Source organism: Nerophis lumbriciformis, linkage group LG11 (assembly GCF_033978685.3).
Source record: "Nerophis lumbriciformis linkage group LG11, RoL_Nlum_v2.1, whole genome shotgun sequence".
Taxonomy (NCBI): Eukaryota; Metazoa; Chordata; class Actinopteri; order Syngnathiformes; family Syngnathidae; genus Nerophis; species Nerophis lumbriciformis.
In genome coordinates this window covers 35520828-35541701 of record NC_084558.2, presented here as the reverse complement: position 1 = coordinate 35541701, position 20874 = coordinate 35520828, and the positions used below count along the sequence as shown (strand labels likewise).

Genomic DNA, 20874 nt, shown 5'->3' with positions numbered 1-20874 from the left:
ATATAAAAAACGACCTGCATCAAAACAGGATTAGAGCCACATTAAAAATAAGTTATGCGAAAAAAACTAATAAATATTAATTAACAAAAATTAAAAAATAAATATCTACAATATTTACAAGTAATATTTATTGATTGACTATAAAATAAACATATGAGCCAAAATGTATCTATTATCAATTTATCATATTTTTTTCAGAGTTTTTTTTTTTTTTTTTTTTAAATGCATCATATACTATTACAATTGATTATTATAGTCTCTGGAAAATCAAGAATTGCATTAATTCAAATTTTATAATGTACTGTGTTCATTTTGTACATCGCCAACTACTGTTTAACTGCAGTGGTCAATAAACATTTTTAGCACAAAATCCCTGTTCTCTAGGAAAGACTGGAAAATAACCTCAGTATTTTTTTTCTTTTATTTGGTTTAATTTTGTATCCGCAGTGTGCCAAGAGCTAGCGGCAAATAAGCCATGGAGAATGGGCCCTTGGCCGCACTTTGGGCACCCCTGCTTTTGTGGCTCTTTGTCGTTGCTTGGCGGACGTGGCGTCAGCTCTGTGAGCAACCACACTCTATTTGGCTTGTTGGCTTCTTGTTGTGGGCAAGTGATGTTGGTTGAGGGGACAGTGGGAGTGTGGTGCGCTGGACAGGGTCGACATTATCGACATTAACCATCCGCTTTGTCACAGGCAGAGAACTATTTTGGATGTGCGCTGGCACATCAACGTGTCGATCGCCTGTATCTTGGCCTACATTGGATTGGTTTTAGCGTGTTTTTTAATGCTAATGTAAAGAACATCAAAGTGGTCCCTGCGTCCTGTAATTTTTTTTTAAAAGTGCAACCTTTGGTGGAAAGTTTGGACCATCAAAGTACAGTGCGAATCATGTGTGGGAATTAGGGGTGCATGATAATAGGAATTATGACATTACTGATTCAGACAAAAAAAAATGCTTCAATGAGGAAAAATTATCCATATTGTGCAGTAGGTGGTTCAGGGTGAACAAATCAAGCGCTCCTACCTCGCAGGAGGTCTTAAACCAGGTGTGTTAAACGTATGGCCCGCGGTACAGGTTTAATCCAGAACGCTGCCCGCAAGATGAGTTTGCCAGGTATAAAAATGAGCTAACATTATTTAATGAAAGAAACTGCTGTTCTAAATGTGTCCACCGGATGTCGCAATAGCAATTCAAGTGTAACCCACGTCACACATCACACTGTTTAAGATGACGTGTCACCTGACTTTAAGCGCCCTCTGGATTGGTTCCCGCTACTCCAATCAGCGCAGTAGTGACACACAATACCTTCTTTTATTGTAAATTACCCACTTAAATAAAACAACACAACGGTAAGATGCAAAGGCAACAAGACCATCATCTCTGAAATAGAGTTCCCTGCAGCACTTGCAATTGGTTGATGGTATGATGTGCACACTGAACTCCATTGTAAACATTTGTTTTTCTCCATTTGTTTGTCCTGTTTTATTTTATTTAATTCACATTGGTTAAGTTTGTAGTTATGTTACCTTTAATTCGGTCTTTTTCGGATGTATTTTTGTTAGCAAAATACGACATGATCACCGCACTCTTGCACACACTGATAGACGGAAATCAGGGCATACCTTCCTCCTGATGTGTTGCGTTAGCACCTTGCAAGGCAGCTTCCACCATCAGTGTGTGAATGGGTGAATGTGATGTATAGTGTAAAGCTATTTGGATATCGTTTCAGGCATACTAAAGCGTCAATACAGACTATTTACATAAGATTCACTACTCTTCCTCATTAGTGATGTCATATTTGGTTAGGACATATCTACAGGTACAATTTGTCATATCCACCTTTGAGTCTTTTTTTACCTCCAGGAGAGCATAAACTACAGTCAGATCCACAGTTAAAAAATAATAAATAAATCTACAGTTAAAAAAATAATAAATAAGTTATCGATTTCCACTTAAAAAAATATTGTACATTTCTAATGTAAATATAAAATAACTGATAAACATCTTCCATCCATCCATTTTCTACAGCTTGTCCTTGTTTATGTAAAAAAATGCACCTACTGCCTGTAGGTGATGATGACGACGAGTATGGCAGGCACACAGCACACGATGATGATGACCGCCAGGGCCAAGAGCGCTCCCTCGGTGTAACCCACAGTCTGCACCGCCTTCCTCACGCTGGTAACTACTTCCGGCGTCCTAATCTCTAGGATGCGCCCGCCCGGGGGGAGGAAAGGCTGGAACTCTTTGTTGATGTCCAGGAGCTTGCCGTCAAGAAACCTTGCCAAAGAGAAAGTGATAAAATGCGCGTTTAGAGACATCGTCAGAAGGTCTTGCCAACTTCTTCTTACTTAAAGAGTTCCTGTCTGGAAACCGCTCTATTTGTGAGCGGGTCGATGGCGTAAATCATTAGGTCCGATTTGGCGTAGTCCTCTTGTTGCAGCCCCTCGCCGTGACGATGCGGCCCGATAGTTTCCACGAACACCTTCGCTCCCGGAATCTGCTCCTGGACGTAGCGCTCTAAAATACTGGGAGTGAAAAATAGACCCGTTTTGGTTACACAGAGGCAAAACTTGCAGGAGAATTAAGTGGTGCATACTTTGATTGATTGATTGAGACTTTTATTAGTAGGTTGCACAGTGAAGTACATATTCCGTACAATTGACCACTAAATGGTAACACCCGAATAAAATTTTCAACTTGTTTAAGTCGGGGTCCACTTAAATTGATTCATGATACAGATATATACTATCATATATACTATCATCACACAAGATAATCACCAGGGTGTATACATTGAATTATTGACATTATTTACAATTCGGGGTGTGGAGGGTTGTTATCATCAGTCATCAACAATGAAGAACAGAGAAATGGACATTGAAACAGTGTAGGTCTGACTTGGTAGGATATGTACAGCAAGTAGTGGACATAGAGAGAGAGAGAGAGAGAGAGAGAGAGAGATCAGAAGGCATAAGAAAAATATCTGCATTTGATTGTTTACATTTGATTATTAACAACAATCCGGGGAGGGTGTTAGTTTAGGGTTGAAGTTGCCTGGAGGTGTACTTTTATTGCAGTTTTGAAGGAGGATAGAGATGCCCTTTCTTTTATACCTGTTGGGAGCGCATTCCACATTGATGTGGCATAGAAAGAGAATGAGTTAAGACCTTTGTTAGATCGGAATCTGGGTTTAACGTGGTTAGTAGAGCTCCCCCTGGTGTTGTGGTTACAACTTCTCTAATACACACACACACACGCACACGCACACGCACACACGCACGCACGCACGCACACGCACACGCACACGCACACACACACACACACACACACACACACACACACACACACACACACACACACACACACACACACAAATGCAGGGACTGATTGATTGAGAAGTGTATTGACATCTTAAAGAATTGAATCCATGTACCGTATTTTTCGGACTATAAGTCGCAGTTTTTTTCATAGTTTGGCCGGGGGTGCGACTTATACTCAGGAGCAACTTATGTGTGAAATTATTAACACATTAGCGTAAAATAACAAATTATATTATTTAGCTCATTCACGTAAGAGACTAAGACGTAGAAGATTTCATGGGATTTAGCGATTAGGAGTGACAGATTGTTTGGTAAACGTATAGAATGTTCTATATGTTATAGTTATTTGAATGACTCTTACCATAATATGTTACGTTAACATACCAGGCACGTTCTCAGTTGGTAATTTATGCCTCATATAACGTACACTTATTCAGCCTGTTGTTCACTATTCTTTATTTATTTTAAATTGCCTTTCAAATGTCTATTCTTGGTGTTGGGTTTTATCAAATAAATTTCCCCAAAAAATGCGACTTATACTCCAGTGCGACTTATATGTTTTTTTCCTTCTTTATTATGCATTTTCGGCCGGTGCGACTTATACTCCGGAGCGACTTATACTCCGAAAAATACGGTAATGCTTTGAAAAGGCAAATGGATGGCACAAAAAGCCAAAAGGCTTGTTTCCATTGTGGTCCATTAAATATTCATCACATTTGATACATTCAATAATAAAATATGTATAACCTGTAACATGTACAGTATATAAAAAATTACGTTTAAAAAATGGATAAATTATGTACATATACAGTTGATTTGAAAAACAATATATACAAAAATGGGGGGGGGGGGCTATACACTATGTACATGACACTATGTACATGACTTTTGCACATGTTGACTCCAAGAGTGTGCAAAACAGAATGAGAAAATATATATACCGTACACTATAACCACATATAAACCTGCTTGATGCTTCGGAAAGTTGCTGGGGATCAATTTTGGTTCAGATCAGGTAGAGGTTGAGTCGAGCCATGATTTTATGGCAGTTTTAAAATTTAGTAGGGAAGTTCGAATTTTAAGGTCTGTTGGTAATGCATTCCACTGTGTTGTGGCAAAATAGTAGAATGCATTTTTTCCCATGAGAGTCTTGAATTTGGGGGGGGGGGGCGAGGTCTGAGGAACTCCCTCTCGTGTAGTACCTGTGAGCATTACTTACTCTGGTGAAATAGTTGGACAGGTACTTGGGGACAGTTTCTCTGAGTGTTTTGAATACCAGGCACATTGCAATTTGGTGTACTCTTTCCTCAACTCTACACCTCCCTGATACCGAAGTACATGTCAAACTACTTCCTTAACGTAAACCAGAGGGAGCTCCACTAACCACGTTAAACCCAGATTCCGATCTAACGAAGGTCTTAACTCATTCTCTTTCTTTGCCACATCAATATGGAATGCGCTCCCAACAGGTGTAAAAGAAAGGGCATCTCTATCCTCCTTCAAAACCGCACTAAAAGTACACCTCCAGGCAACTTCAACACTAAACGAACACCCTCCCCGGATTGTTAATAATCAAATTTAAATAATCAAATGTAGATACTTTTTCTTATGCTTTCTGATCTCTCTCTCTCTCTCTATGTCCACTACTTGCTGTACATATCCTACCAAGTCAGACCTACACTGTTTCAATATCCATTTTCAAATGATTGATTGATTGAATATCCATTTTCTCTGTTCTCAATTGTTGATGACTGAAGTGATGATAACAACCAAACCTAACCCCCCCGCCCCTCCACATCCCACACCCCGGATTGTAAATAATGTAAATAATTCAATGTATATACTCTGATGATTATCTTGTGTGATGACTGTATTATGATGATAGTATATATCTGATAGTATATATCTGTATCATCCATCCATCCATTTTCTACCGCTTATTCCCTTTGGGGTCGCGGGGGGCGCTGGAGCCTATCTCAGCTACAATCGGGCGGAAGGCGGAGTACACCCTGGACAAGTCGCCACCTCATCGCAGGGCCAACACAGATAGACAGACAACATTCACACTCACATCCACACACTAGGGCCAATTTAGTGTTGCCAATCAACTTATCCCCATGATTATCTTGTGTGATGATAGTATATATGATAGTATATATCTGTATCATGAATCAATTTAAGTGGACCCCGACTTAAACAAGTTGAAAAACCTATTCGGATGTTACCATTTAGTGGTCAATTGTCCGGAATATGTACTTCACTGTGCAATCTACTAATAAAAGTCTCAATCAATCACTCAATCAATCAATCAAAACCATCCCAATTTGGTAAAGTGGGCTTGAGTTAGGTGAGTCCTGTATGGGAGGTTGAGCAGGAGTGTCACCAGCTTGTTTTGGGAAGTTTGCAGTTTTGTTTTTAGTGGCTTGGGGATACTGGTGAACCATGAGGTGCAGGCGTAGTCAAAATGACACTGTATGAGAGCACTGTCAAGGGTCTTAAGTGTATCCCTGTTGATGAACGCAGAAATCCTGCCCAAAAATCTAGTTTTGGTGATTGCTTTTGTTGGAATGTGTTTGTGTTGCACTAAAAACTATCAATATCAAGCTCCTGACAGCCACTGCAAATAGCAAAAAACAAAAAAACACACACCATAAATACACGTGTTTTGTATTAATGCCTCTCGCTGAAATAAAAGTGTCAAACTGTGTTGGGGGATTTACACAAACTTAAGTCAATTTCCTACACACACTGTCAACATCAGACGAGCGTGAGCCGCACTGTGGTGTCGACGAGTCTACTTTTAGAAGCTTAAATGATGTAATTATAATAGCACAGCGTGTAGTGTCGTGCAGAGGCAGAAGGTGAGAAAAGTCTAATTGAAACAAAGTAAGTTGCGCGGGTGTTAGTCGTTACCTCAGGAGTTTAGCTTTGTTTTTGTCCACGTAGGTCGGAGGGACGTTCGATACGACCACCTGCATGTCCAGTTGGTTCACCACTGACACCTTGACATGAAAATAAAAATGTTATTATGCAAAAGGGACTTTTTAATGATGATCTAGCAGTAATACAGGACGTGTCCAAAGAAGCTCTAACAGTTGCTTGTGAAGATCCGAGTTTTCATGTTTTCATCACAAAGTCACCTCAGTGGTTAGAGTGTCCGCCCTGACATCTGTAGGTCGTGAGTTCAAACCCCGGCCGAGTTATACCAAAGACTGTAAAAATGGGACCCGTTACCTCCCTGCTTGGCACTCAGCATCAAGGGTTGGAATTGGGGGTTAAATCACCAAACTTGGGGCAAGATCTCCTCCCCAACCCGGAGATGGCACTCCACCCTTTTCCGGGCGAGAACCATGGACTCGGACTTGGAGGTGCTGATTCCCATCCCAGTCGCTTCACACTCAGCTGCGAACCGATCCAGTGAGAGCTGAAGATCTTGGCCAGATGAAGCCATCAGGACCACATCATCTGCAAAAAGCAGAGAGCTAATCCTGCAGCCACCAAACCAGATACCCTCAACGCCTTGACTGCGTCTAGAAATTCTGTCCATAAAGGTTATGAACAGAATTGGTGACAAAGGGCAGCCCTGCGCGGAGTCCAACCCTCACTGGAAACGTGTCCGACTTACTGCCGGCAATGCGAACCAAGCTCTGACACTGATCATACAGGGAGCGAACCGCCACAGTAAGACAGTCCGTTACCCCATACTCTCTGAGCACTCCCCACAGGACTTCCCCGGGGTACACGGTCGAATGCCTTCTCTAAGTCCACAAAGCACATGTAGACTGGTTGGGCAAACTCCCATGCACCCTCAAAGACCCTGCCGAGAGTATAGAGCTGGTCCACAGTTCCACGACCAGGACGAAAACCACACTGTTCCTCCTGAATCCGAGGTTCGACTATCCGGCGTAGCCTCCTCTCCAGTACACCTGAATAGACCTTACCGTGAAGGCTGAGGAGTGTGATCCCACGATAGTTGGAACACACCCTATTCCAAAATGTAATATATTTTATTTTGTCCTCACAATTCTACACACAATACCTTATAATGACAATGTGAAAACGTTTTTTAAAATATTTTTTGCAGATTTATTAAAAATGAAAAAGTAAGAAATCCCATGCATATACTGTGTATACTTTGTTGACGCACCTTTGGCAACAATTGCAGCCTCAAGTCTTTTTGAATACGATGCCACAAGCTTGGCACACCTATCTTTGTGCAGTCTGCCCATTCCTGGCCACTCTACCATACATGTCTGATTGGTGGACCGCTGCAGAGATTGTTGTCTTTTTGTGAAGTTCTTCTCTCTTCACAGAGGAATGTTGTAGCTCTGACAAGAGTGATCATCAAGTTCTTGGTCACCTCCCTGACAAGACTAAGAATGCATGAATGGATGAAAACCAACGCTTCCCATCCAACCTGATAGAGCTTGTGTCAGGCTTGTGGCATCGTATTCAAAAATGTTGTAATTGTAATTAAAATTAAATAATAAAAAAAAAAAAACGTTTCACATTGTCATTATGGGGTACCGTATTTCCTTGAATTGCCGCCGGGTATATAGTATGCGCATGCCTCGATTTACCGCAGGGTCAAACTCGTTTCGCAAAATAATTAGCGCATGCCTAGAATTAAGTCATGTACCTACTACGTTTTTTATGGCGTCACATTAGTGCCAAAAATCCGAGCGCATAAAACTGTTATCGCACGCTGATTCTCCACTTCGTGCGCGCGCGCGGTGCCTTTTTGCGCGCACGCGGTGCCTTTCTGTGCGCGCGCGGTGCCTTTTTGCCCGCGCGCGACGCCTTTCTGCGCGCTCTCTGTGTACTCCTGGCATCTCTCCTCGCGCTGTCATGTTTCTTTTTGGCACTTTGGGGGCGGGTATGCTTAGACGGCCCCTTCTTTCTGATTGGTCAGGCGAAAAATGCTGAAAAATGCTCAGAGCCAATCAGAAGTATAGCAGGGCGGGTCATCGTCAATATGTATCAAGATTTACAGAGGAAGAAGTGGATAAGAAAAATGTCGCGCGCCGATGAATGTTATTTCATACCACATAAACACAATACAGGGTAATACAAAATGTGACCCAAATAAATAATAAGACAACAAACACCATAATCACATCTTTCAGCCAGAACTGGTCCACCAGCAATAACATCCAATCATAACATTATTTTATATTTTCACTTCTTCTTGAACATTTGTTTTCTAATTTATGGAATTTCTTTTGATTCAGCCATAAAATTAATGAAATAATCTTTGAATTTTGTTTTTAAAATGTTAAAAATAGCTTTTAATAATGTATTCTGAAACAGTTTAAAATAATCAGAGAACTGACTAACACTGACCCTACACAACTAAGTTGCACAATTAAGTCTTTTTTTTTTTTAAAGTGAAAGAGGTAATTTCAACAGGTACAGCATCCTATGTCATATCTACATGTAATAAGATTTGTAACAAGGCAAACCGTTTTTAAATTGGTCGAAAATCGAGCAATTTATGGTAATTTAATTAGTACATGTACCATTGACATCAATGTAATGATTGAGGCTAGTTGTCCGAGGTAAGATGGCTACAACGTTGCTACGCTGGAGAATGATTGGTCATATGAAAAATGCTCACAGCCAATCAGAAAGGAGGGGCCGTCTAAGCATACCCGCCCCCAAAGTGCCAAAAAGAAACATGACAGCGCGAGGAGAGATGCCAGGAGTACACAGAGAGCGCGCAGAAAGGCGTCGCGCGCGCAAAAAGGCACCGCGCGCGCGCAAAAGGGTGTTGATAACAGTTTTTATGCGCTCGGATTTTTGGCACTAATGTGACGCCATAGTTTTTAGCGTTACCCGGCAGTTCGCGGTATTGCAAATGTTCGTTCAGCGTATTTTTCACACTGGTATACAGTACAAAACAAGTGACACGTCACGAGTGACATAACATATGTCCCGAGTCCTGTGTGCAACATCACAGCATAATATATCACAATTGATTATACCGGTATACATTGTACCGCTGTGTTATAACGCAGGCACTTGGGAGCCATTCAACAATTACGTATGCAAAGGGGGGGTGGGGTTGGGGGTCAAAATCCTGGAGGGGAAATGCACACAATTAAGTACCATCATTTGTATAGTGAATTTTGCGTACAGGGTTGGGGTCAAAATCCTGGAGAAAAATGCGTACGTAATTGTTGAATGACCCCTTGTAAAAATAAAGAGTGTCACGTTATAATTGCCTTTTCAGACCCAAACAAAAAGAACTCCCGGGATGATTCATTGTGCTTTAAATTTTATTGCGGCATTAAGCGATGTCATGATTATCCTTAAATCACATTCAAATTTATAAGCGAATGCCTAAATTTACCGAATGCCTTTGGTAAACGCCGGAGTGAGAAGAGGTTTTAAATGAATTACCGCCGGTGCGCTAATTCAAGGAAATACGGTATTTTCTGTAGACATTTGAGGACAAAAATGTATGTATTCCATTTTGGAATAATGCTGTAACATGACAGATGTGTGGAAAAAGTGAACCGCGGCGGTCCTGTTTTGTTTGAATGGGATTGTGCTGAAAACCTGAATTTCCCCTTGGGGTTTAATAAAGTATTTGTGATTCTCATATGTAGAAAGTAGATTAAGGAAATTAATAGCGTTTCCTGTAGCCACACTGTTATATAACATTAAGCTATGAGTTTCCAGAATGCTTTAATAAAATAAGTGTGAAGTGAAGTGAATTACATTTATATAGCGCTTTTTCTCAAGTGACTCAAAGCGCTTTACATTGTGAAACCCAATATCTAAGTTACATTTAAACCAGTGTGGGTGGCACTGGGAGCAGGTGGGTAAAGTGTCTTGCCCAAGGACACAACGGCAGTGACTAGAATGGAGGAAGCGGGGATCGAACCTGCAACCCTCAAGTTGCTGGCACGGCCGCTCTACCAACCGAGCTATACCGCCCCAAATAAAATAAACTTTCTAGTATCAAGGCAAAACTTTGGACAATACACTGACAATACACCGTTGTACATTATTTTAAGTTGTTGAAACATAGTACATGTCCCTGCTTGACACTTAGCATCAAGGGTTAGAATTGGGGGTTAAATCACCAAAAATGATTCCCGGGCGCGGCCACCGCTGCTGCCCACTGCTCCCCTCACCTCCCAGGGGGTGATCAAGGGTGATGGGTCAAATGCAGAAAATAATTTCGCCACACCTAGTGTGTGTGTGACAATCATTGGTACTTTAACTTAACAATATAGGAACTTAAATATTCATTCATATATTTTCATCAGTGCCAAAACCCACCACTATGTCTGCCTTGCTGCTGTGTCCTCGCCCGTAGTCGTCCGTGGCGACCACCTCAAAGCGGAAGTAAGACCTCCTCATGTTGCGGTACATGATGGCCGTCTTGACCACGCCGCTGAGAGGCTCGATGACGAAGCCGTCTTTGCTATCCTTGGTGTCTTTCCCTGCCAAGGGTGGGTTGATGAGGCGGTACACCATGGAGCTGTAGTTCCCGGTGTCTCTATCCAAGGCCTGTGCAAAGATTACAATCAGTTGGACGCTATTGTCTCCCAAATTACATTTCCACTTGCACCATTAGCATAATCACTACCAGCCTCCATATCGTCATCATTCTCATCCTCAGGACGTTAAGTTATTAAATCATTGTTATTGTAGCGAGATCACGTTCGTGGTGATTGTGTGTGTTTCCGCGCTGAAGGCCACACACGTCCTCATCATCGCTGCAAATTACAGTTTGATGTAGTAAATGCTAATAGTAGGGGGTAAAAAGCGGCAAAAAATCTGTTTAATCTGGTATGATTTGGGAGACCCCCTGCACAGCAAGAGCCGCCTAAAACCTCAAAAAAGCAGGAAGAGGGGAAAAATGGACCGATGCATCTTCAGCTGTCTCGCCAGCTCAATCTGCATTCTGTCTTAAAGGCCTACTGAAACCCACTACTACCGACCACGCAGTCTGATAGTTTGTATATCAATGATGAAATCTTAACATTGCAACACATGCCAATACTTACTAAAGTGCAATTTTAAATTTTGCGCAAAATATCCTGCTGAAAACGTCTCGATATGATGACGTCAGCGCGTAACGTCACGGATTGTGGAGGACATTTTGGGACAGCATGGTGGCCAGCTATTAAGTCGTCTGTTTTCATCGCAAAATTCCACAGTAATCTGGACATCTGTGTTGGTGAATCTTTTGCAATTTGTTCAATGAACAATGGAGACAGCAAAGAAGAAAGCTGTAGGTGGGAAGCGGTGTATTGCGGCCGACTGCTGCAACACAAACACAGCTGGTGTTTCATTGTTTACATTCCCGGAAGATGACAGTCAAGCTTTACCATTGGCCTGTGGAGAACTGGGACAACAAAGACTCTTACCAGGAGGACTTTGAGTTGGATGCGCAGACACGGTACCGTGAGTACGCATGCAGCTGCGGCTTCCAAACATTTGATCGCATTCCCGTACGTGCGTGCCGCTATGTGCATGTCACGTACGTAACTTTGGGGAAATATATGTGCTGTATGAACTTTGGGGAGATGAACGGTACTTTGGACTGTGGGATTGAGTGTGTTGTGCAGGTGTTTGAGTTTTATTGGCGGGTTATATGGACGGGAGGGGGGAGGTGTTTGTTATGCGGGATTAATTTGTGGCATATTAAATATAAGCCTGGTTGTGTTGTGGCTAATAGAGTATATATATGTCTTGTGTTTATTTACTGTTTTAGTCATTCCCAGCTGAATATCAGGTCCCACCCGCCTCTCACAGCATCTTCCCTATCTGAATCGCTCCCACTGCCCTCTAGTCCTTCACTCTCACTTTCCTCATCCACAAATCTTTCATCCTCGCTCAGATTAATGGGGAAATCGTCGCTTTCTCGGTCCGAATCGCTCTCGCTGCTGGTGGCCATGATTGTAAACAATGTGCGGATGTGAGGAGCTCCACAACCTGTGACGTCACGCGACTCGCCTGCTACTTCCGGTTATCAGCGACCAAAAGTTGCGAACTTTATCGTCGATGTTCTCTACTAAATCCTTTCAGCAAAAATATGGCAATATCACGAAATGATCAAGTATGACACATAGAATGGACCTGCTATCCCCGTTTAAATAAAGAAAATCGCATTTCAGTAGGCCTTTAACAACATCATTTAGAACAGTGGTTCTTAACCTTGTTGGATGTACCGAACCCCCCAGCAGTTTCATATGCGCATTCACCGAACCCTTCTTTGGCGAAAAATAAAATGTTTTTTTTTTTCCAAATTCAAGACAAAGTTACATGTTTTTGGGAACACTTTAGTATGGGGAACATATTCTAAGTAACAAAGACTTAATTTAGAGTTTTTTGGACACTAGGGGAACATATTCTAAGTAACAAAGACTTAATTTAGAGTTATTTGGTTAGGGTTAGGGTTAGAGGGTTAGGGCCAGGGTTAGAGGGTTTGGGTTATAATAAGGCCATGCCAAATAAGGCATTAATAAGTACTTAATAATGACTACTTAAGAGCCAATATGTTACTAATTTGCATGTTAATAAACAACTAATTAATGGTGAATATGTTCCCCATACTAAAGTGTTACCATGTTTTTTTACTGGTGCACAAAATGAACCGTGCATGAACATCACCTTGTTCAAAGAACAAAACCAACACAGTGCATAAACTCACAACAAATTACACACCTGCAAATCAGTCTGACTTCTGCTGTTGCCTTATCCGTAATACGCCGATAGGGAGAATTTTTATTTACACGATGAGTCGGGTGTGTCTTGACCTCCGCCGAACCCCTAACCCCGACTCACCGAACCCCTAGGGTTCCATCGAACCCAGGTTAAGAACCACTGATTTAGAATAAACACATAGCATCTATTAGCATCAAATTGTTTAAGACAGGAATTGCAAAATTATAGACACTTTTTCTACCCTCTTGACCTGTTTTAGACAACGTCTTCATCAAGACCACCCCTGCTTAAAGGAGTGCAGCGCTTGGATAAAATCAATTGTTGATTAAAATTCTAGGTGCCGCACTTCTTTTTTGAAGGTTTCTGCTGAATAAAACACCTGCTTCGTGTCAGACTCCCCGTAAAAATCTAAATCTCATTTCATCATCTTCAGAGAGAACTCTACCAGAAAGTTCTGCAAAACATTTTTTTTCATGGTTTTTGCAAAATTAAGACTATTGAACTGTCAAAGGTAAAACAATCATATACTGTCAATGCACCTCTCTGTGTCAAAAATGAGGGGTATTTTATTTGAACGAAGCAAAATTATCTGCCAATAGAACAAGAAAATTCGGCTTGTCAAGACTTTCCAAAACAAGTAAAATTAGCTAACCTCAAAGAACCCAAATATACCTTAAAATAAGTACCGTATTTTTCGGACTATAAGTCGCAGTTTCTTTTCATAGTTTGGCCGGGCTCCAGTGCGACTTATATTTGTTTTTTTCCTTCTGTATTATGCAATTTCGGCAGGTGCGACTTATACTCCGGTGCGACTTATACTCCAAAAAATACGGTATATTCTCACTAATAACAACTGTACTACTATATGAGTACGCATTTTCTATTGTTTCATTGAAAATAAAACAGCAAAGTCCATTTGGCTGTCATCTGTTTTAATATGAGACACAATTGTGTCAAAGTCATGATTTTTTTTTCATGCTTGAAATAAGAAATTATTACTTTAAAATGTAGTTTTATACTTGTGAGTGTTGATGACACAGCTTTGCAACAGTTGATGTTCTAGTTTCAAGCATGTTTTACTCAATATAGGTCATAAAATCTCAGCAACAAGCTGTAATCTCTTACTGAGATCATTTAGGACCAACACACTTAAAACAAGTAAAACACGCTAACATAAAATCTGCTTAGTGAGAAGAATGATCTTATCAGACAGAAAATAAGAAAATATCACCCTTATTTGAGATATTTCATCTTACTTAGATTTCAGTTTTTGCAGTGCAGTTGATGACTTATGACTCATCAACTCAGTTGATTTCTGGGATGTTAGCCCTTAAGATCAACTTCCTCCTGTGCTGAGTGAACCACAGCCACAGCAAGCAGACTCTCCTACAAAATAGGTCGAGTCGGGGTTTGTCTTGTCACACCCAACATCGATGTGCCGAAATGTCATGTGTTTGCAACGGCTGTGAAGCCTGCGAATAAGACTTGGCTCACACTCCATCTCATCTTTTCCTCAGAGCGCTGAGATCTAATGAAGCAAAGGATATCTAAGAATGATCTTAAAAGCCGCAATCAAATATTAAAGTGCATTTTTTTTTCTTCTGCCAGAGACCACGCGCCGGTCTCCTGTGGCATCCAGCCTCATTAAAACATGTTGCTACACTTTCTAAAAACTGAAGGAGAGAGACGTCACGACCCATTTTGCTTCCAGGAAGGTATTTTAAAATCGTACTAAAAGCAGGTGTTGTCCTTTGCTGCGATACGGAAGCCTTCGGAGCGAGGAGACAGCTGAGAGATGTGCCAATTAATTTCCAAACACAAGTCAACAAAGGGAGGGTAATCTCACAAGGAATGTTTTTTAACGGAATATTATCTGCGGTTAAATAAACGCCAAGCACTGATACATTGTGTGTACTTTCAATTAATTTAACCGCATGCCCCTGCAGTTTGGAGAAGTCTTAATGTTTGACAAGAGGATTAGAATTTTATAATAAACCATTCCAATCTGGGAAATAAAGAGTGAACAACGAGGATCAAAGATCTTAATAGCCATAATGTGGTTACGTTTCATACGGAGCCAGAACTTGATGGAAGAAAATGTAAATGGTAAATGGGTTATACTTGTATAGCGCTTTTCTACCTTCAAGGTACTCAAAGCGCTTTGACACTATTTCCACATTCACACACTGATGGCGGGATCTGCCATGCAAGGCCCTAACCACGACCCATCAGGAGCAAGGGTGAAGCGTCTTGCTCAAGGACACAACGGACGTGACGAGGTTGGTAGAAGGTGGGGATTGAACCAGGAACCCTCAGGTTGCTGACACGGCCACTCTCCCAACCGCGCCCCGCCGCCCCCATGTGAAATGTGAAAATAATTGACATAAAGACAAAATATTACATCGAATTGCATAAGATTCCACAGATGGATTTGTTCAATGCGATTTTCCAATTCACATTGGCGCTAATTACACAATCTGGATCAGATTGGCATTTATTAATTTGACGTCAGGGTTAATGACATACACAGTAAATGTTGATTTGTATTCTGTTGCTACGATTAACCTTTTAACCTCTTAAGGCCCAAGCTGTTTGTTTACATGCTTTTTTTTTAATTTCTCTTTGCTATTTGGGCTTATTGGACCCTAATTAGAATAAAAACTAAGAATCATCTTTTGATATTATGTACTTAGTCCATAAGTAACAAACGTGTACTTCATGTTTAGTGACATGCTAATTCTTATTTTTACACTTTTTTCCCCAAATTCCATTGTATGTTATACTCTTCTGACACCACCAGATGGCAGTATAGTGTCCACATAAGCGGCCATAAGACCCCAATTCAGTAGTGCAGTGTTTTTCAACCACTGTGCCGTGGAACACTACCCGTGAGATATTGTCTGGTGTATCGTGGGAAATTATGCAACTTCACCTAATTGGTCCAAAAAATATTTTTTGCAAATCAATAATTATAATCTGCAAATAATGTGCCGTTGCTTAGTGCAGTGTTTTTCAACCAGTGTGCCGTGAGATACAGTCTGGTGTGCCGTGGGAGATTATCTAATTTCACCTATTTGGGTTAAAAATATTTTTTGCAAACCAGTAATTATAGTCTGCAAATGATGTGTTGTTGTTGAGTGTCTGTGCTGTCTATATAAACAAAAGGTGAGTGCCCCTAAAAAAAGGCATTAAAGCGTAGGGAAGGCTATGCACTGAACTGGCTACAAAGTAAACAAAAACAGAATGCTGGACGACAGCAAAGACTTACTGTGGAGCAAAGGCAATGTACATCCGAACATGACATGACAATCAACAATGTCCTCTCAAAGAAGGATACAAACAACTGTAATATTCTTGATTGCTAAAACAAAGTAGATGCGGGAAATATCGCTTAACTGCTACAGGAAAATACCAAAAAAAAAAAAAAGAAAAAGCCACCAAAATAGGAGCGAAAGACAAGAACTAAAACACTACGCACAGGAAAACAGCAAAAACCTCAAAATAAGTCAGGGTGTGATGTGACAGGTTGTGACAGTACACCTACTTTGAGACAAGAGCTATATTGATGCATGCTTGGTTATGGTTTAAAGTCATATCCAACAATTGCGACGACAACTTTTCACTGTCAACTGTTTTTTGTTTTTCAATGATTCCCGCTGGTGGTGTGCCTCCGCATTTTTTCAACGCAAAAAATGTGCCTTGGCTGAAAAAAGGTTGAAAAACACTGGCTTAGTGTCTGTGCTGTGTAAAACTCGGCAGGGTAACCACGTAATACTCCATGTCAGTAGGTGGCAGCGGGTAGTTAATTGCTTTATAAAAGTCGTAAAGTGTCGGGTGGGACGAGGATGGTTTGTTGTGATCCCAATATGCAGACCACATCGGGAGGCAGTGTGCAGGTAAAAAGGTACGTAATGCTTAAACCAAAAATTAGCGAAAGGGAAAGGCAATGGCTATGCAAAACGAAAGTAAAACTGAACTGGCTACAAAGTAAACAGAAACAGAACGCTGGACGACAGCAAAAACTTACGGCGTCCACAAAGTACGTCCGTTCTTGACATGACAACCAACAATGTCCACACAAATAAGGATAGCAACAATGTAAATAGCCTCGCTTGCTAACACAAACCAGGTGCGCGGAATAACGCTTAAAGGAAGACATGAAACTGCTACAGGAAAACACCAACAAAACCGGAAGGGCCACCAAAATAACAGCGCAAGACAAGAACTAAAGCACTACACACAGGAAAACACTAACAAACTCAAAATAAGGCACGACGACCTGGTGGAGTTGAATTTTTTAAACGTTTTCTGCTGGTGGTGTGCCTCCGGATTTTTTAAATGAGAAAAATGTGCCTTGCCTCAAAAAAGGTTGAAAAACACTGCAGTAGTGTACACAATTTTGGAAATAAGAGCTAAAAGGTGCTGTCCACGCATGTGGCCAACTAAGCCTTTAGAGGTTTTTAAGGCAGAGGTCGGCAACCCAAAATGTTGAAAGAGCCATATTGGACCAAAAATACAAAAAAAAAAAATCTGTCTGGAGCCGCAACAAATTAATTATAAGTGATATAATGAAGTCAGGGGCTTCACGGTGGCAGAGGGGTTAGTGCATCTGCCTCACAATACGAAGGTCCTGAGTAGTCTTGGGTTCAATCCCGGGCTCGGGATCTTTCTGTGTGGAGTTTGCATGTTCTCCCCGTGACTGCGTGGGTTCCCTCCAGGTACTCCGGCTTCCTCCCACTTCCAAAGACATGCACCTGGGGATAAGTTGATTGGCAACACTAAATTGGCCCTTGTGTGTGGATGTGAGTGTGAATGTTGTCTGTCTATCTGTGTTGGCCCTGCGATGAGGTGGCGACTTGTCCAGGGTGTATCCCGCCTTCCGCCTGATTGTAGCTGAGATAGGCTCCAGCGCCCCCCGCGACCCCAAAGGGAATAAGCGGTAGAAAATGGATGGATGGATGGATAATGAAGTCAACACATGATGTAAGTGTCTATATCAGCCTACTATCAAAATGACTATGTGTCACAGGCTGACACACATCTTCGTTGACAGAAATGTTGAAATGTAATATTTATTCTCCCCATTTTTACAACATTGGAAAACATTAGTAAAACGCAGGCTTCTCATGGGGCGAGATAACTCCTCTAAATTACTGTCTTAGAACGGTCAACATTATAGATGTGTGTATCCAAGTTAAAGGAAATGGCGGGCTGTTTTCTTAGAATGGATTTATAACTATGCATCTTTGCAAGCTGGGTTACATTTGCTGTGGTCTGGAACAACATGGCACATAAACCACCATCAGAAATGCAGCCATTATTACATACAGATAATATGTCATGAGAAATGCAGATAAGTAAAGGAAATTATATGAGCTCAAATATACCTACAAGTGAGGCATAATGATGCAATACGTACATAAAGCTAGCCTAAATAGCATGTTAGCATCGATTAGTTTGCAGTCATGTACTGACCAAATATGCTTGATAAGCACTCCACACAAGTCAATAACATCAACAAAGCTCACTTTTGAGCATTCACGCACAGCATAAAACGTTTGGTGGACAAAATGAGACCAATAATTAGTGGCATAAAATATGACTTTCTCTGGCATTGTTGAAGAAAGTTATACATGGAAACAAACTACGGTGAATTCAAAGACCGCCAAAATTAGGACAAAACGGCGATCGCCAAATACTCTCATCAGAGAATCATGTTTAAATCGCACGAAAAACAAACATATATTTTTTTCCCCCATCTTTTTCTATTCTCACACATTTTTGAAAAAGCTCCAGGGAGCCACTCCGGCGGTGCTAAAGAGCCGCAGGTTGCAGACCCCTGGTTTAAGGAGTGCAACTAATAAACATTTACAAAATTTGGATGGTTTCTGCATGGCCGTTGCAATAAAGCGCACATTAGGGCAGTGCTGTTTAGGGACAGTGATCTGTGTGGATTGTATTTGTCATCAATGCACATATAAAAAGTGAATTTTCAATATTAATGATGTGCATTTATTAGAAAAAAAAAAAGTATAATTTTTTTAATATAAAACTATTTCCCTAAAATAAGCATTGAGGCTATAAAGTGTGTTCTGTCAGATTACTTGATTAGTTGAACAACCAATGGGTAGATCATAGGGATGTAATTGTGGTATTGCGGTTTCAAAGTCTTCATAATATTGCCCTGGACGTGTGACGATATAAAAAAAACAACTTGGTGAGCGTAGTGTTTTTCTGGTGCTTGAGCGTTGGCTGGCTCTAAAAAAATAAACTACACCTCCCAGAATCCTCTGCAGAGCGCGACAGCAGCAAAGTGGGGGCATGGAAAACCGTAGGCAGGAAGTGAAGTGTGTTCGTACTTGTTTTAGGTAAGAATAGTTTTTTGAACATTTCCTTTAAATTTCATCAAAATCTGTCCATAAATGATTGAGTTATGTTGCCAACAAACACACAAACAAACCCTGATGAAAACAAAACATATTTGGCAGAGGAGTCGCCACCTCCTAAACCAGCGGTGTCAAACTCAAAAGCCGCGGGCCAAGGTTGAACAAATTAACCTTTTAATAGGGACCCAAACAAGTTTTGCATTGAATATTGAACAAGCAAGGCTTATATAACTTTATAATGACATGCAAAATCGAGTTTCAAATAATAATAATAATAATAATTAAAAAATATCAATGGCATATCAAATACAATTTAAATACAAATATAATGCCTCTTTTCTATTTGCAGCCTTCTGAGGTAAATATCAACGTTAACTTTTTCCACAGACTAATAAATTAGAAAATAAAATAATGAATAAACCAACCATTCAGGACTTTAAACTGCTCAGTTTGCAACACACTGATCTAATCTGATGTGCCCAAGCCAGATACCTGCCATCTTTTCTTGGATGCTAGTTCATTAATGTCAGGGCTCAGGCTTTGAGCTGAGGCATCTTTCATTATCGAACAAAGTTGTTCATCAGTCATTATACCTCGTAGTCCACCCGGACCACAGTCTTGGGGGCGTGCTTTAAAGGCACTGTGTTTATCGTCCTCCACAAGTCTGTTTTTCATCTATTCCAACAACGTGCCGGTCCGATTACATAATATGTGCGACTTCAGCACGCACACACATATGAATGCAATTCATACTTGGCCAACAGCGATACAGGTTACACTGACGGTGCACGTATAAATAACTTTAACACTGTTAGAAATATGCGCCACACTGTGAATCCACACCAAACAAGAATGACAAACACATTTCGGGAAAAAATCCGCACCGTAACACAACATAAACACAACAAAACAAATACCCAGAATCCCATGCAGCCCTAACTCTTCCGGGCTGCAATATACACCCCCGCTACCACCAAACCCCCTCACCTCCCCCTCCGTGCGTCGGTTGAGGTGGGCGGGGTTGGGGGGGGCGGGGTTTGGTGGTAGCGGGGGTGTATATTGCAGCCCAGAAGAGTTAGGGCTGCATAGGATTCTGGGTATTTGTTTTGTTGTGTTTATGTTGTGTTACGGTGCGGATGTTCTCCCGAAATGTGTTTGTCATTCTTGTTTGGTGTGGATTCACAGTGTGGCGCATATTTCTAACAGTGTTAAAGTTATTCATACAGGCACCGTCAGTGTAACCTGTATGGCTGTTGGCCAAGTATACTTTGCATTCACGTGTGTGTGTGTGCGTGCAGAAGCCGCACATATGTGACTGGGCCAGCATTCGCCGGACTGGGTGAAAAGCGGACGTGACGATTTTTGGGAGGGGCACTGAAATTTGAGAGTCTCCTAGGAGTGTTGGCAAGTATGAGAATTAGCAGTGAATGCGACGTTACTGCGGCACCGCCGAATATGATCGGCGGACCAGCTCTAGTGTT

General features: G+C 41.2%; 1 protein-coding gene across 6 annotated transcripts in view; it reads right to left on the bottom strand.

Annotated features, from left to right (window-relative positions):
- The window catches only part of LOC133610462 (protocadherin-15-like), a 345402-nt gene that overhangs the window by 58441 nt on the left and 266087 nt on the right, over positions 1-20874 (bottom strand). For all 6 annotated transcript variants that reach the window (XR_009815878.1, XR_009815880.1, XR_009815879.1 and 3 more), the window contains 4 exons: positions 10614-10844; positions 6237-6325; positions 2352-2528; positions 2062-2280 (listed from right to left, as the gene is read on the bottom strand). Coding sequence is in view for 3 of the 6 variants with exons in the window: in XM_061966744.2 (XP_061822728.1) it covers positions 2062-2280; positions 2352-2528; positions 6237-6325; positions 10614-10844 (716 nt within the window). In the remaining 3 variants the exon portion in view is untranslated. The remainder of the gene's footprint in view (positions 1-2061; positions 2281-2351; positions 2529-6236; positions 6326-10613; positions 10845-20874) is intronic.